General features: G+C 38.7%; 1 protein-coding gene across 1 annotated transcript in view; it reads left to right on the forward strand.

Annotated features, from left to right (window-relative positions):
- Positions 1-12,762, forward strand: part of MYLK4 (myosin light chain kinase family member 4) — a 102,134-nt gene extending 89,372 nt beyond the window's left edge. Inside the window, exons 4-10 of the mRNA XM_007935392.2 lie at positions 1,520-1,613; positions 1,690-1,799; positions 2,766-2,907; positions 4,823-4,893; positions 5,652-5,780; positions 8,170-8,322; positions 12,666-12,762. Of these exons, the coding sequence (XP_007933583.2) occupies positions 1,520-1,613; positions 1,690-1,799; positions 2,766-2,907; positions 4,823-4,893; positions 5,652-5,780; positions 8,170-8,322; positions 12,666-12,762 (796 nt within the window). The remainder of the gene's footprint in view (positions 1-1,519; positions 1,614-1,689; positions 1,800-2,765; positions 2,908-4,822; positions 4,894-5,651; positions 5,781-8,169; positions 8,323-12,665) is intronic.
- The last annotated feature ends 2,331 nt before the right edge of the window (positions 12,763-15,093 follow it).

Consider the following 15,093-nt stretch of genomic DNA (forward strand, 5'->3'; position numbering starts at 1 on the left):
CCCTTTCCTCTCTTTCTATTTCTTATTCTTTTGACCTTCATCATGTGGCACCATCTGAATAAGTTCATCTTCAGCAGCTGATGGGAGGGACTCCCCATGATACTACGTGGATGGGCTGAGGGAAAAGCGGGGTTCAGAAGTAGGGAAAAATGCCATCAGGTCTGAGCATTACTTGGGTAGTTTGTTTGGCTCTCCAGGGATTTTTGTGACAAGACTGGAACTAATTCTCTAGACCACAAAACAAAACAAAACAATACTGTCATCAAGTCTATACTGACTCATAGTGACCCCATAAGATAGAGTAAAACTGCCTCATAGGGTTTCCTAGGCTGTAATCTTTATGCAAGCAGATAGCCACATCTTTCTCCCATGGAGTGGTTGATGAGTTCCAACCACTGACCTTTCAATTAGTAACTGTGCACTTGTCCACTGTGTCACCAGTTATTTACAGACAAGGGCATGACTTTGTAACAGTCCCTAAGGTTTATGCTGTCCCTCTGGTCAAGGTTTGTCAAAGCCTTCTTAAGAACGTTGTTCTGTTAGTGAGGACCCCATTGATCTTTTCAGCTGCATGGTCCGAAAAAGGGGCAAATCACGTTGTACTGAACTTGAGAACAGCAATCTTCTGTTCTGGCTCCACTCAAAACTGGCAGCCATAACGTATTCAGTAAATAAGTTTTTGTTGTTAGCTGAGGTAGAGTCAGCTCCTGACTCATGGTGACCTCATGCACCATAGAACAAAATACGGTCCAGTCCTGGGCCTTCCAGGTTTTGAGTGCATTTCTGTATGTGAGTATATATGTAAGAATCTGTCTTACAAAGTATGTATAGATTTAAAGCCAATCAATACTGTCAAAAATCTCATAGGTGACTATATATATATATATATATATATATATATATATATATATATATATATATTTTACAAATACGAAAATGACAATCTATTTTTTCAATTATATTTACCTGTCTTCAATATTGTTATACCTCTTATTTATATTAATTTCCCAAAAATAATTTAATGTACCATATGCTTGGAAGTCACTTGGTAGTACAAACAGTTAACATGTTTGGCTGCTAACAGAAAAGTTGGAGGGTCTAGTCCACCCAGAGGTGCTTTGGAAGAAAGGCCTGGTGATTTACTTCCAAGAAAACAGCCACTGAAATCCTATGGAGCACAGTTCTACTCTGATGCACATGGGGTCACTGTGATTTGGAGTCAACACCACTGCAACTTCTTTATAGCTGGTTCTTATGCTTGCAAAACCATGCTTATTACATTCATATTTATTCAGAAGACTAGATATTGATACAGGTGGTTCTCAAATCACTAGAGGAACTTGATAAAAATGCAGGCTCTGGGGACTTACTCTGGAGTCCTGCTCTAGTAGGTCAGGGGTAGGGCCCAGAAATCTGCATTCTTAATAAGCCTAGGTGTTTCTGATACAAGTGACCCAAGGGCTCTTTCTGGATGGCATTTGGCAACATCTCATGCTCACATTCTTCTTTTTCTTTCCAGGGGACGTTTTGGCCAGGTTCACAAGTGTGAAGAGAAAGTCACTGGTCTGAAACTGGCAGCTAAAATCATTAAGACCAGAGGCCCTAAAGACAAGGTGAGGATGGTGTGGTGTGGGTTTCTCCCTTCTTGTCCAGACTTCATCACACTGAAAGCTCTTTCCTTCTTTGCAGGAAGAAGTTAAGCATGAAATTAGCATCATGAACCAGCTGGACCACGTAAATCTCATTCAGCTCTATGATGCCTTTGAGTCTAAGAATGACATGATCCTGGTCATGGAATAGTATGTGTCCCTTCCTTACCTTTCTTGTATCCTCCCCGTCTTATTCTCCCTTTTCAAGCTCAGCACACCTCCAAGGGCCTCATCCACAGCTGTTTCATTCTACCTGAGGACTGTCTGGAACCACATTTGGTGCCTTATTGATTCTAACCTGTGTGAATTAGATAATCTCACCAACTTCAGGAAGGAAATTATTTATGAATATGCATTTCCACTTGTAATTTTATTTATTAGAGGTAACATGGAAAAGTAGATTTAGCTTTGTATCTAAGCTATATTAGCCTTAAATATTAAAATATTAAAATTAATCTTAAATATTTTTCTGGATGACTCAGAGGAAAGCTATTTCTGAACTTTCAACCTAATAACAAATAAGAAATTTAAAGCAAATGCTGACAATTAGGGCTAAGAAGTTTCAATTTAAAGCCATCTTTATTTTAAAAAAATGTATAACTGGTTAGTCAGTTATAAGAATGAGTAGTTCTAACTAAAGTAGAATCAATATTGTGCTTTTATTCATTTTTTTTCTTTCCATTTTTGGTTTTATTTATTATTGTGCAATAAGCAATTTTGGATAAAAAAGTATCTAGCATTGGCCTCCTATAAGCATTTTATCCCTGGAATTAATCTGATGACTTAAAGGGTTGAGATTCAGCTAGCCTTCACTGTGTTTGGAATTTCCCTTCACTGTGTTACTGCAGTTCTCTTATCTTCAACATACATAGAGAGTGGCAGAAGTGGACTACCTTAAAAGTGACAGCAACTAGATGAAGTCTCATTTGTGAAACTGAAGGAATATAAGATAAAGACCCTCACTATCAGAATCCTCTAAAGAGGCAGTAAAGAAGGTAGAAAGAGAATAACATGTGCACACCTTTGGAAGAGGAGCTTAAACACCATGTTGTAACAAGAAAGTCAGGTGATTACTGAGAAATATGACTAAGGTCTTCCCACCTCTCCCCACTTCAGTGTTGATGGAGGGGAGCTGTTTGACCGAATCATTGATGAAAACTACAATCTGACTGAGCTTGATGCCATCCTGTTCATTAAGCAGATCTGCGAGGGAATTAGGCACATGCATCAGATGTACATCCTCCATTTGGACCTGAAGGTGAGGTGTGCTCTGTTCCTCACCTCCCCAGTCCCTCTCCTCACATTGGTCAGTGAGCCATCAGACACTATGTACCAGCTTGGGACATTGGTACTGTCATTAGCTACATATCCAGGAAGTAGCAAACATTTGGATTCTTATCCTCATTTCCTCTCAACTTCTGTTACTCCTAGCATTTGCATGTCCCTATCTCTAAGGTGGCGCAGTGCCTACGGTATCTGACTGCTAACCAGGAGGTTGGTGGTTCAAACCTACCAGCTACTCTGTGGAAGGAAGATGGGGCAATCTATTTCCATAAAGATTTGACACCTCAGAAACCCAAGGGGGCTTGCTATGAGTTGGAAATGACTTGATGGCAGTGAGGGTTTTTTTTTTTTTTTTTTTTTTTTCTCTAAGGGAGGAGCTCCAATGAGGTAGTGGATAAAGCATTTGGTTGTTAACCAAAAGGTCAGTGGTTTGAACCCACCAGCCGTTCTGCAATATAACAATGAGGCAGTCTGCCTCTGTAAAGATTTACAGCCTTGGAAACCCTCTGGGGCAGTTCTGCTCTGTCCTATAGGGTTGCTATGAGTCGGAATCGACTCAATGGCAATGGGCTTGGTTTTGATTTGGATTTCTTAAGAGCTACTATTCAGATTGTTATAATGTGCCTGTGTTAAGGGAATCTACATGGGGGATGGTTTCCCTAAAAGTTTAGAACAACAGTGACAAAAGGAGCCCTGATGGTACAATGGTTAAGTGCTTGACTAACTGAAAGGTTGATGGTTCAAACCTACCTGGAGGCTCTGCAGGAGAAGGAGCTGGTGATCTGCTCCTGTAAGGAGTCCAACTTAGAAAATCCTATGAGGGAAGTTCTCTTTTGTGTATGAGGTTGCTATGAGTCAAAAGTGACTTGATGGCACCTAACAACAGCAACAACTGGCCAAACATTCCAGCTCACCAAGAATTCCCATCATTCTCCCAAAATCTTTCAGAAAGCTCCCTTGGAAGAAAAGCCAAAAACTAAACTAGTTGCCATGGAGTTGATTCTGACTAATGGTGACCCCATATGTGTCATAACAGAACTGTGCTCTGTAAGGTTTTCAATTGCTGATTTTTTGGCAAAAGATTGCCAGGCCTTTCTTTTGAGGAAGCTCTGAGTGAATTCAAACTGACAGTTGACTTTCAGTTAACAGCAGAATGCATTAATCATTTGCACCACCCAGGGATTCCTTGGAAGAAAAAGGACCAAACACTGTTTAGTAGGGCTACTATTTACATTTTTCCCCTCACCCCCAAAACCACCAAGTAGAGGGTAAAGTCTCACCCAAGTCAAACTCCAAGGGAGCACTAAGTCAGAGGTTCTAGCCTTTAAGAGCAGGCTCAACAGAAGTTTGGAATCATCCAGAATGAAGAATGAGAAGGGACGAAAGCCTTCCTTTGAAGGCTTTCCCAACTGAGAAAGAGCAAAGGGGAAAAAACCTAGTGGACAGGAGCATTGGCATAATATTGCATATTCAGAGATGCTGTTTAAATGAGTCAGGTTGTCTCTCAGAACTCATAAATCTCAGGAAAAATGTTCTTCCAAGAAGGGAAAACTTATATTTAATAATTCTAGGAGGCAGATGTCAAGTAGAAATGACTGCCATCAGTCCTCCTGGAGAGCACTGGGCAGCCTCCCTTCCCTCCTTCCTCACACATTATGGTGACTGCAGACCAGAGAGAGGGACGGGCAGGGTAATGCAAGGTTGGCAGGGGCCCCACAGCCTCACCCACCACATAATGAAAGGAGAAAATATCCATACAGACAAGCCAGCTGTGACGTGAAAGGCCTGATGTGTTTTTCTGAGCATCGTTTTATTTTTAGTTGTGGTTCAAGGACAATTTGAGTGAACGATGGTTGTTTTCATTGCTAATGTGTCTCTTTCTCCTGCAGCCTGAGAATATACTGTGTGTGAATCGAGATGCTAAACAAATAAAAATTATTGATTTTGGATTGGCCAGAAGGTATGTCTATTTGAACACTAGCATAGGAATGGAGTTAAGGCAGATGGATACTCTTTCTTTGAGAAGATAAATCTTATATAGCCCTTGTATCCATACCATGAATTAGAATTAATTTAGCAAAAAGTATGTTCAGTCTTACATTTTGGAATTTGAAAGTTTAAAGCTTTCTATAGTATGTGCAAGTAAATACTATGAAAATTTAATCTAATATGGTAAAATCATTAAACTAGGAGCCATTAATTTGGAATTTATGAGAGTTTGTATTAATCTTTTATATTTGTTCCATCTGTACTGAGATTTATATTTTAAAAGTTATTAGTGTAAACAAGAATGCAAAAGGTTCGAGCACATATAAGCTTCTTCAGGGAACGAAACGCTTTTGGACCATTAATGAGGCATATGGGATGTATGTTGTAAGTTACTACAGCATTTATTTATTCCTTAATACAGACTTTTTTGAGCCATCTCCATAGCAGTGACTGTATCAGATTTCCTTTGAACGTCTTCTATAACTCAGATGTTCTAATTATTCTGACTGCCTTTTCCAATAACTGTTTCAGATTGTTAAGGTTTTACACTTTAAGACTCTTAAAACCCCTGGAACAAGTTTTTGACACTGTCCTTTTAAATATGTAATTTCCTTTAAAGTCTATTTATTTTAAGTTCACAATATAGCCAAATTTAATTTGTTTTATAGAGTATATCTTTTCAATTTTCAAGATGTTTGATATTCTTCCACCTTTTCTCTTAAATTTCAGATATAAACAAAGAGAGAAGCTGAGGGTGAACTTTGGCACCCCGGAATTCCTTGCCCCTGAAGTTGTGAACTATGACTTTGTCTCCTTCCCTACTGATATGTGGAGTGTAGGAGTCATCACCTACATGTTGTAAGAGAGCACCGTCTCCATCTGACCTTTGTTTTCAAATCCATGGGTCTCCTGTGAGGGTTGGCCATTTTGAATAAAATCCCAAATTAAGGTCTTTTAAAAATAAACTCACTCCTTATTTATTGACCTGGTTATGTTCCAAGGACCAAGTTTTTATGGGAAAATTGGCATTATGTGAAAATGGTAGATAACTACATCATTAAATAACTGCCAAATTACATCATTTCATAACTGCCAAACCACTGAGAATTATGGCCTCGCCAAGTTGACACACACACACACACACACACACCCCATAGTCAGTTTTCACTTGTCTTGCACTTCACACATCAGTATTTGTTACTACCAGATATCCATTGTTAATGCACAAAATAGTTGTAAATTAGATTTTTTAACTATTGTGATAAATGCAAAAATGATAGGATAATGAGGTAGTCAATAAGTGAAGAGTAGGTGTAAGTAACATTGTGGAAACAGCTAAAGTGCCTATCAACAGATGAAAAGATAAGCAAAATGTGGCTTATTTATGGAATATTATTCAGCCATAAAGAGAAATGTAGTCCTGATATATGCTTCCAAGACCAAATCCATTGCCAAGTTGATTCAGACTCCTAATGACCCTACAAGACAGAGCAGAACTGCCCCATAGGGTTTCCAAGGCTGAAATCTTGGCAGAAACAAACTGCCACATCTTTCTCCCACAGAGCAGGTGGTGGGTTTGAACTACTGACCTTTCAGTTAGCAGCCAAGCACTTTTACTACTGTGCCATCAGGACTCCTTGTACATGCTACAACACAGTGAATTTTGAAAACATTAAGCTGAATGAAATAAATCAGACTCAAAAGGGCAAATGGTGTGTGATCCTACTTACGTGAAATATCCAGAATAAGCAAATGCATAGAGACCAAAGTTCATTAGTGGTTACCAGGGCCTAGGGGGAGGGGAAATGGGAGCTATTGCTTAAGAAGGTACAGTTTCTATTTTCCAGTTGCTGTTGAGTGGACCCTGACTCATGGCAACCCCATGTGTGTCAGAGTAGAACTGTGCTCCCAAGGGTTTTCAATGACTGTCACCTTCTGGAAGGAGATTGAGAGGTCTCCCCCCCACCACCACCACCAATTGCCTCTGGGTGGACTTGAACCTCTAATCTTTTGGTTAATAATAATAAAAAAACCTCACTGTAGTCAAGTTGATTAGACTCCTAGTGATCCCCCGTCCTTGGGCTTCTGAGGAGGTATCTCTATGGAAATAGATTGCCCAGTGTTCCTTCTGGGGAGTGTCTGGTGGGTTTGAACCACCAGCCCTCTGGTTAGCAGTCAAATGCCTTAGGCACTACACCACCAGAACTGTTTCTACCACCCAGGGACTTAGAGTTTCTATTTCCCATAAAACTCATTGCCATTGAGTCAATTCAGAGTCATTGTGACTCTGTAGGACAGAGTAGAACTACCTCATAAGGTTTCCAAGGCTGTAATCTTTACAGAAGTAGACTTCTCAGTTAGCAGCCAAGTGCTTTAACCACTATGCCACCAGGGCTCCTTTAGTTTCTGTTTAGGGTAATAAAAAATATTTGGAAATGGATAGTGGTGATGGCAACAGCATGGTGAATGTAATTAATGTCACTGAATTATATACTAAAAAGTGGTTAAAATGGCAAATGTTTCATTATAATTATTTTACCACATTATTATTTTTTTTTTTAAGTAAGATTTTACCATATTTGGCTACATTCTAAAGTCTCTGAGTCCCTGTAGGCACAAGGAAAGTGAATTATGTTCCCTGGATTTTAAATCTTAGGGCAATACCTAATGTCAAGCAAACAAACAAACAAACAAACAAACAACTCACTGCCATCAAGTTGATTCCCATGCATAGTGGTCTCCATTAGATTTCCAAGGCTGTAAATCTTTCTGGAAGCAGACTGCCTCATCTTTCTTCCGCGGAGCGGTTGGTGGGTTTGAACCACTGACATTTTGGTTAGCAGCCAAATGTCTTAACCACTACACCACGAGTGTCCTTAAAAGCCCTAAAAGCAGTCTTTAAAAAGAAAACTTTGTCCGGATCACCTAAGCAAATGCTGCCAGCCTCCCATTCCAAGGGGATGTGCCTGGATTTGCCATCTGTGTTTGACAGCACTTCACTTATAGGAAAAAATGGTGATCTTCCTTCAGGCTCAGCTTCTTATATGACTGCTGCCCTCATTGATTTGGAGCTAGGGTAGGGGAGTAAGCATTTTCTTGATTGCAATAATGTATTATAAAAATATGCTTATTTATTGGATGGTTTTCCTTCTATTGCTTTTAAACAATAGAACTAGAAACACAGCTTATCTTCTTCCTGGGGTTGAAAATTGTCTAAAACACTCACCCTGGCTCCTCTGTCTTCCAGACTTAGTGGCCTGTCTCCTTTCCTGGGTGATAATGATGCAGAGACACTGAGCAACATCCTGGCCTGTCGGTGGGACCTGGAGGATGAAGAATTTCGGGATGTCTCAGAGGAGGCCCAGGAGTTCATCTCTAAGCTCCTGATTAAGGAGAAAAGGTAAGCCCAGTTCAGTCTGTGCTCATGAAAAAGCAGGATAATCAGGAAGCAGTTACCACCAAGGGTGTTTAGAGTCTGGTCAGGGAACCCCCATTTCCCTATGATATTCAGTTCAGAGTTGTAGACAGAATGAATATGATGCTCCTCACTCCAGTTCCTGAGATTAGGACTGCTTTGTTCATTAGGCTTTGAAAGGGGCCTTCAAAAAGCTTCTCTCCCTCTGCCTTTTGATATGAGGCTCCCCCAGTCAAGACCTCTCTCAGCTTCAGTTTTCTCACCAAGAAAATGAAGGGTTTTCTATGGTCCTCTTTACCCCTACAAAGTGTACACATATTCTGTGTAACTGCACTTAGCAACTATTTCATTTGAGAGTTTACTATGTACCAGACTGTGCCATGTGTTTTATAGACATTATCTCTTTTAATCATTAATAATAATGATCGATTGCCATTAACATTTTATGGATGAAACATAGAGATGCTAAATAATATACCTATGATCATATAGCTAGTAAGTGGCAGAAATGATGATCAAACACAAAGTTCCCTTCCCCCGAAGTTCATACCCATAAGTATTACGTGACACATTGCCTTCTAATTTCCGTCACACTAAAGCCACATTAATTAACAATTCAGTGGATGAAAAACAGTGATATTGACATAGAGGGGCTTGCTTTTAGAATTATAGAGGAGATAGCACATTGATTTGCCTGCCAAATACACTGTTTTAGGCAGTTTTATTTAAGATCTTCAGGATCAACAATATGAGTTTTTGCTTTATTGTCTTTATGGCTTTTAAGTCATTAATAAACATGACCACACCAATAAATAAGGGAGTGCATGGGTGTCAGAGGACGCAGCATGTGTAATCGTCTGGCCAAGTACCTGGTCCTCAGAAGCTTCATCCCTTCCACCATGCAATTGATCATTTACTATATGCCAGGAGACACATCTGGGAGATAATTTACAATGTAATAGAAGAGAGAGTTTTTTTTTTTTTTTTTTTTTTTTAAAAAAAAGGTATAATGCTGTGTGTTTAATGCAAAGATAGAATATATTGACAAAGGCTAGAACTGAGTTCTAAAGGGTGAGGAGAACCTAGTCAGGCTGAAAGAGGCGGAATTAACAGGTACTTGTATTCTCTATCCTTAAAGGAAAGGTACACCAACAATAATATTACCATTGCTAATATGACTTGCACATTACTGTAGCCCAGGCAAAAAAACCCTGGTAATGCAGAGTGGTTAAGTGCTTAGCTGCTAACTGAAAGGATGACAGTTCAAACTCATCAGCACTCCATGGGAAAAAGATGTAGCAGTCTGCTTCCATAAAGATTACAGCCTTGGAAACCCTATGGGATAGGTCTGTCTACTCTGTCCTATAGGGTCACTATAAATCAGAGTTGACTCATCAGTGATGGGTTTTATGGGTAGCCAAGGCAGTGAACAGGGAGCTCTGGTAGCATAGTGGCTAAGACACTTGCCTGCTAACCAGACGGCTGGCGGTTCAAACCCACCAGCCACTCCTCGGAAGGAAGGTTGGGCAATCCTACTTCGGTAGTGATACTGCCTCGGAAACCCAAGGAGGGGTCGCTATGAGTCGGGTTTGACTCGACGGCACATAACAACAACAACAACAACAAGGCAGTGAACAGATAGAAAATGTCAACTTTATATCTTTGGAAGATAGGTCCACATTTACTGAGAACCCTTTATGGATTTTGTGTATCAATCCTTCAGATATCCTGTTATGCATGGTTAATATGTTTGTTTTACAGATGAGAAAACAGCCTGAGTTTAGTGAGGCAGTCCCACAGCTAGCTCAGAGCAAACTCAGACCCTGCCATTCCTCTAGTCTGAGAGTGTCCTTAGTTTCCACAGAAGCATCAAATACACACTGGGGTGAAGTGACTTCTCACCAAGTATTGGAACTGATACTTGAAAGAATCTAAGACCAGAGACAAATATCATCATAATGGAATAAATTTCTGGGATACAAAAATAAACTTGACATATTCATGAAATTTTAATGATTTTATTAAATAATATTTTTTTTTGCTTCTTCAAAAAATTGAGGAATATACCATGTTTATTGATTGAAGAAATAAATATTGTAAAGATATCAATTAAGCCCACATTGATTTATAGAGTCAACACAATTTCAATCAAAATCCCAACAGGACGTTTAGAAACTGGGGCAAAATGACTTTGAAATTTATGCAGAAATACAAATGAATATGTTCTACCTGATACCAAGATTCCTTTTTATTGTTTTTAAATTTGCTACTGTTCCTCGTAGGGAGCTCTGGTAGCAAAGTGCCTAAGGCACTTGACTGCTAACCAGAAAGCTGGCGGTTCAAACCCACCAGCCACTCCTCAGAAGGAAGATAGGGCAATCTACTATTCGTAGTGATACTGCCTCGGCGACCCAAGGAGGGGTCGCTATGAGTCGAGTCCGACTCGACGGCACATAACAACAACAATAGCAACTATTCCCCTTATTTTTGTTACTCATTTTAAAAAATAAATTTTTATTGTGATTTGGGTGAAAGTTTATAGAGCAAATTGGTTTTCCATTCAGCAATCCATACACATTATGTTTGTGATATTAACTGCAATCCCCAAAATGCAACAGCACTCTTCACACTTCCTCCCCCATGCCTTCCACTTCCCTCCATCCTTCTTCCCATCCCCTCCCACCTTTCTAGTTCTATCCCTGGGCAAATGCTGCCTTCTCATATGGTTGATTGTTCTAATGAGTGCATACCCTCCTGGTATCTCTGTCCACTTTATAGGCCTATCTAGCATTTGGCTGAAAGTTGAGCCAGGGGGTTGAGTTCAGTTCTTGAGTTCAGTTCAGTTCACTCCTTTAAGAGTGTTTAAGGACCATAATTTCAGGGGTTCTGCCAGTCTTTATCAGACAGTAAGCCTCATCTTTTTTATGATTTTCAGGTTTTTTCCACATTTTTCTCCTACTTTGATCCTTTTCAGCATGGTCAGCAGTGCTAGCCAGGCACCATCTAGTTCTTCTGGACTCAGGGTCATGGAGTCTGGGGTTCACGTGGTCCACTAGTCCTTTGGAATAAGTGTTTCTCTACATCTTTGATTTTCTTCATGCTTTTTTGCTTCAGAAGAGGAGAGACCAATAGTTTGTTGTTAACTTTTAAATAGTCAGTTTTCAAAAGTTTGACATGATAGTGGAGAAATAATAATTTTTTTTAGCAAAATTAGCAGTTAGAATGCTTCTGAGAGTTCAATGCTGAAAATTTATGATACTAAACACAATCTCATTTCAACTGAGATTGGTTGAGGATCAATTTTTTTTTTTTTTTTTTTAATTCTCTCTGCCCATATAAAATCCAACCAATGGTGGTGTTGTCACTAGGTTATTAGGATTTCTTTCTCCTCTAACCCAAGTTGACTAAAGGAAAGACTTATCCCTCTTCAACTTTTGTACTTAAATTACTTGGTATCTTATGAAGCAGTCCTTCAAAATGAAGTTTCAGACACTTACTTTATTGATATTTGTTTAGAATCAAATGTCAGATTGTTACACTGACTTACAGTTTTTTATTTTGAATTATTTGGCTTAATATGATAAATATTAGCATGCCAGACAAGCTTAAGAATTTTAGAGTTAGAATAAAATATAGTCTTTATTAAGCTACCTTAAAAGATTTTGTATTTGGGGCACCAGAGGACCAACATTCAGGTTGAGGAAATGCAGGACAAACAGGGGTGCATAAATATGAGGGGTACAGGGGGAGGGTTCCAGGCTAGGAAGGGGAGGAGACTGGGTTAGGGTTGGACATGGTAAATGGGGAGTGAAACTAAACATGACATTGAATGTAAAACAAGCTCTTAAAATTAAAAAAAAAAAAAAGATTTTGTATTAAAAAAAATTTCATGTAAAATTTTGTTGCCTCCAAAAGGATATGGTTTCTGCCTAAAGATATCCAGCTAATGTACTCTGGCTTAATAGTTACATCCACTCTCTATCTATTACCCTACTTATTTAACTATCCAAAAGTTCTTGATTCAAAAGTTCTTAATATATACCACTCAAAGTTTTAACACATACATTGATTTTGCAATCATCAAGAATCATTGTACCATTTTGTTTTTGCAATGATAAATATACATTTATTCTTCAGCTGACCAATAAAAGAACAATTTATGAAGCTCAGTGGTTACACCAAGAATGATTATTTATATTTGAAAGCAGACGTTCATAATTAATAAAATGTTTGAGTTACATTGAATTCTGCATTCAGCTACCTGGTCTTCCAAAGTCAAAGGGCTCACTTGGTGTGTCCCACTAATAATCTTCTGATTTTTCCTTTAGTTGGAGAATAAGTGCAAGTGAAGCTCTGAAGCACCCTTGGTTGTCAGACAGCAAACTACATTCCAGGCTCAGTGCACAGGTGACCACATCTTGTTAATTTTCCTCTTCTTGTCAAGTTGGCCTTGGTCTTTTGGTGACTATGTGCTAGATGCATAGGTATCTTAGATGAAGTTCTTTCTATTCCTTTTCTCACAGCCTTCAAATATTGTGCTAGTGTTGAATTGCTTAAAATGCATTTTCAGAGCATTTTATGTTTCTTAAGGAAATAAATGCTTATTATGTTATTCAGTAGAGTATTATTTATAGCATAATTGTTTATTAACTTTATTATTAAATCATTATATCCATTCTGGAATGAATTACATCATTGTGCTGCACACACACACATACACAGCCTCGGATGTATGAGTGTGTAAAGTTTCAGAGAATATGTATTAATATACTTACACTTGCTTACAATGGAATTCTGAATTCTATGCTTATCTGGTTTAGTCTGCTTGGGCACCAAAATTTCAACTCTCTAATTCAGCTTGGACCTTCATACCACTAAATCTCTGTCCACTCCCATTGTTTGAACTATCATTTATTTTCTGACTTCCTTATCTGTCTCTTTGAAACTGATTTATTTCCTAAGCTTTAGATTAATATATCCAACTTTGTACTAGACATTTTCCTTTGGACCTTCTCAGTCCCAAACCAAATTCATCTCTTCCACTGTACCTCATCCTAAACCATTGTTTCTCAGAGAACTCTCTGGGAGCCTAAATCAGCCCCAGGGCAGCTTCTTTGTCTCATCCCTCTCCCTCAGCACTTCTCCCATCTCATATGTAATTTATCTTCAAGTTCTGCTCATTATGGCCCATAATTACCTTTGTTTTTTTGGTATCTGTCCAATCCTCTCCCTCCCCATGGTATTCCTGAGTCAAAATATCCCCGGAAGTGAATTACTATAGTCTATCTGGTTTCTCCTGTCTATCTCCATCCAAATAATTGTGGATTGTATTAATAACATGGAAACGTGTAACATTTAAGTAATTTTATTAAATATTTAGGGTAGTCTACTGAGCAGGTTACATGTGGAGGTGATCAGCAGTTGATGCTTCTTGCCTTTCCTCATGCCTCCTTGGGGCAGATCTGATGTGAGCTTAAGCTAAGAGAGTTGCCTTTATGTCTCTAGCCTAGTAAGTGTTCAAGATATTCTGACTTCTTCCACCTTTGCTCCCCATCCTCCCCATCTCCCAGCGTTTTGGAGTGGAACTTTTTCACTGACCAACAAACCTCAGAATGACTATGCTCACTCAGGTACTCGCTTTTTCCACATCCAGTTTTTATTGAAATTAACTTTAATTCTAAATTTAGCAGCAGTGCTCTTATTTGTATGCTGAATATACCTTCTGTAATAATTGGTACTGATGTCAATAAAAATAGACTTATTACCTAGTCGGTACCTCATCCAGACTACATAAACTGCTTATTAGGGTTACCAACCTATTTTGAGCCAATTTTCCACCAATGTATTTTTATGCAAGCTTATTGGTATCCAAATACACTTTGACGTGGTAGGACAATACAGAAACCATAGCAGATAATTAATGACATTATAAATTTTAAAAAAGTTTAAAAATATTTTTAAAACCATGTAACATCAATAACAAAAATCACCTTTTCCCTTATTCCATCCAAATGCTGGTACTTGAGGTGAACAGATAGTCAAGAACAGTGAGGATTTTTACTTTTTTTGAAAAAAAAAAAATTCTGTTCTATAAATCTAATTAGTTACTATTAAAGTTATAATTATATAGTAGCCCTGGTAGCACAATAGTTAAGTGCTTGGTGGTTAACCTAAAGGCAGTGGTTTGAACCCACCAGCTACTGTGCAGGAGACAGTCAGCTTCTGTAAAGATTACAGCCTTGGAAACCCTATAAGGCAGTTCTACTCTGCTCTACAGGGTCACTATGTGTCAGAATCGATTAGATGGCAAAGGGTTTGGTATATGCCATGCACTAGTCTAATTTCTCTACATAAATTAATGCATTTAATCCTCATACTAGTCCTAAGAAATATGCACTGTTGCTATTTCATTACACAGATGAGGAAACTGAGAATGAGTGACAGTGTATTTGCCCAGTGACAGCCAGTATGTGGCCCAGGCAGGCTGGCTCTAGAACCTAGAGCAGAGCCTCACAATGCCCACCCCAATGATTGGATGCTGGGCAAAGGGGGTCTGAGTGAAGATTCCAGAACTGTTTTTATACCTTACATTTCTGGTGTTACTGAAAGCCAATATTTAAACTTAATATGTTTTATTTTCCAATGAAATATGGTGACTAAATTTTTCTGGAAGATTTACTTTTGGAATAATCTAGATTCTAATATGTTTCATAAAATCAGAGTTTAACTTTACATTGCATTTAACTGTTTTCCAAA

The sequence above is a fragment of the Orycteropus afer genome, unplaced genomic scaffold (genome assembly GCF_000298275.1).
Source record: "Orycteropus afer afer isolate SDZICR_OR568_19922 unplaced genomic scaffold, OryAfe1.0 scaffold00027, whole genome shotgun sequence".
In the NCBI taxonomy this organism is placed as follows: Eukaryota; Metazoa; Chordata; class Mammalia; order Tubulidentata; family Orycteropodidae; genus Orycteropus; species Orycteropus afer.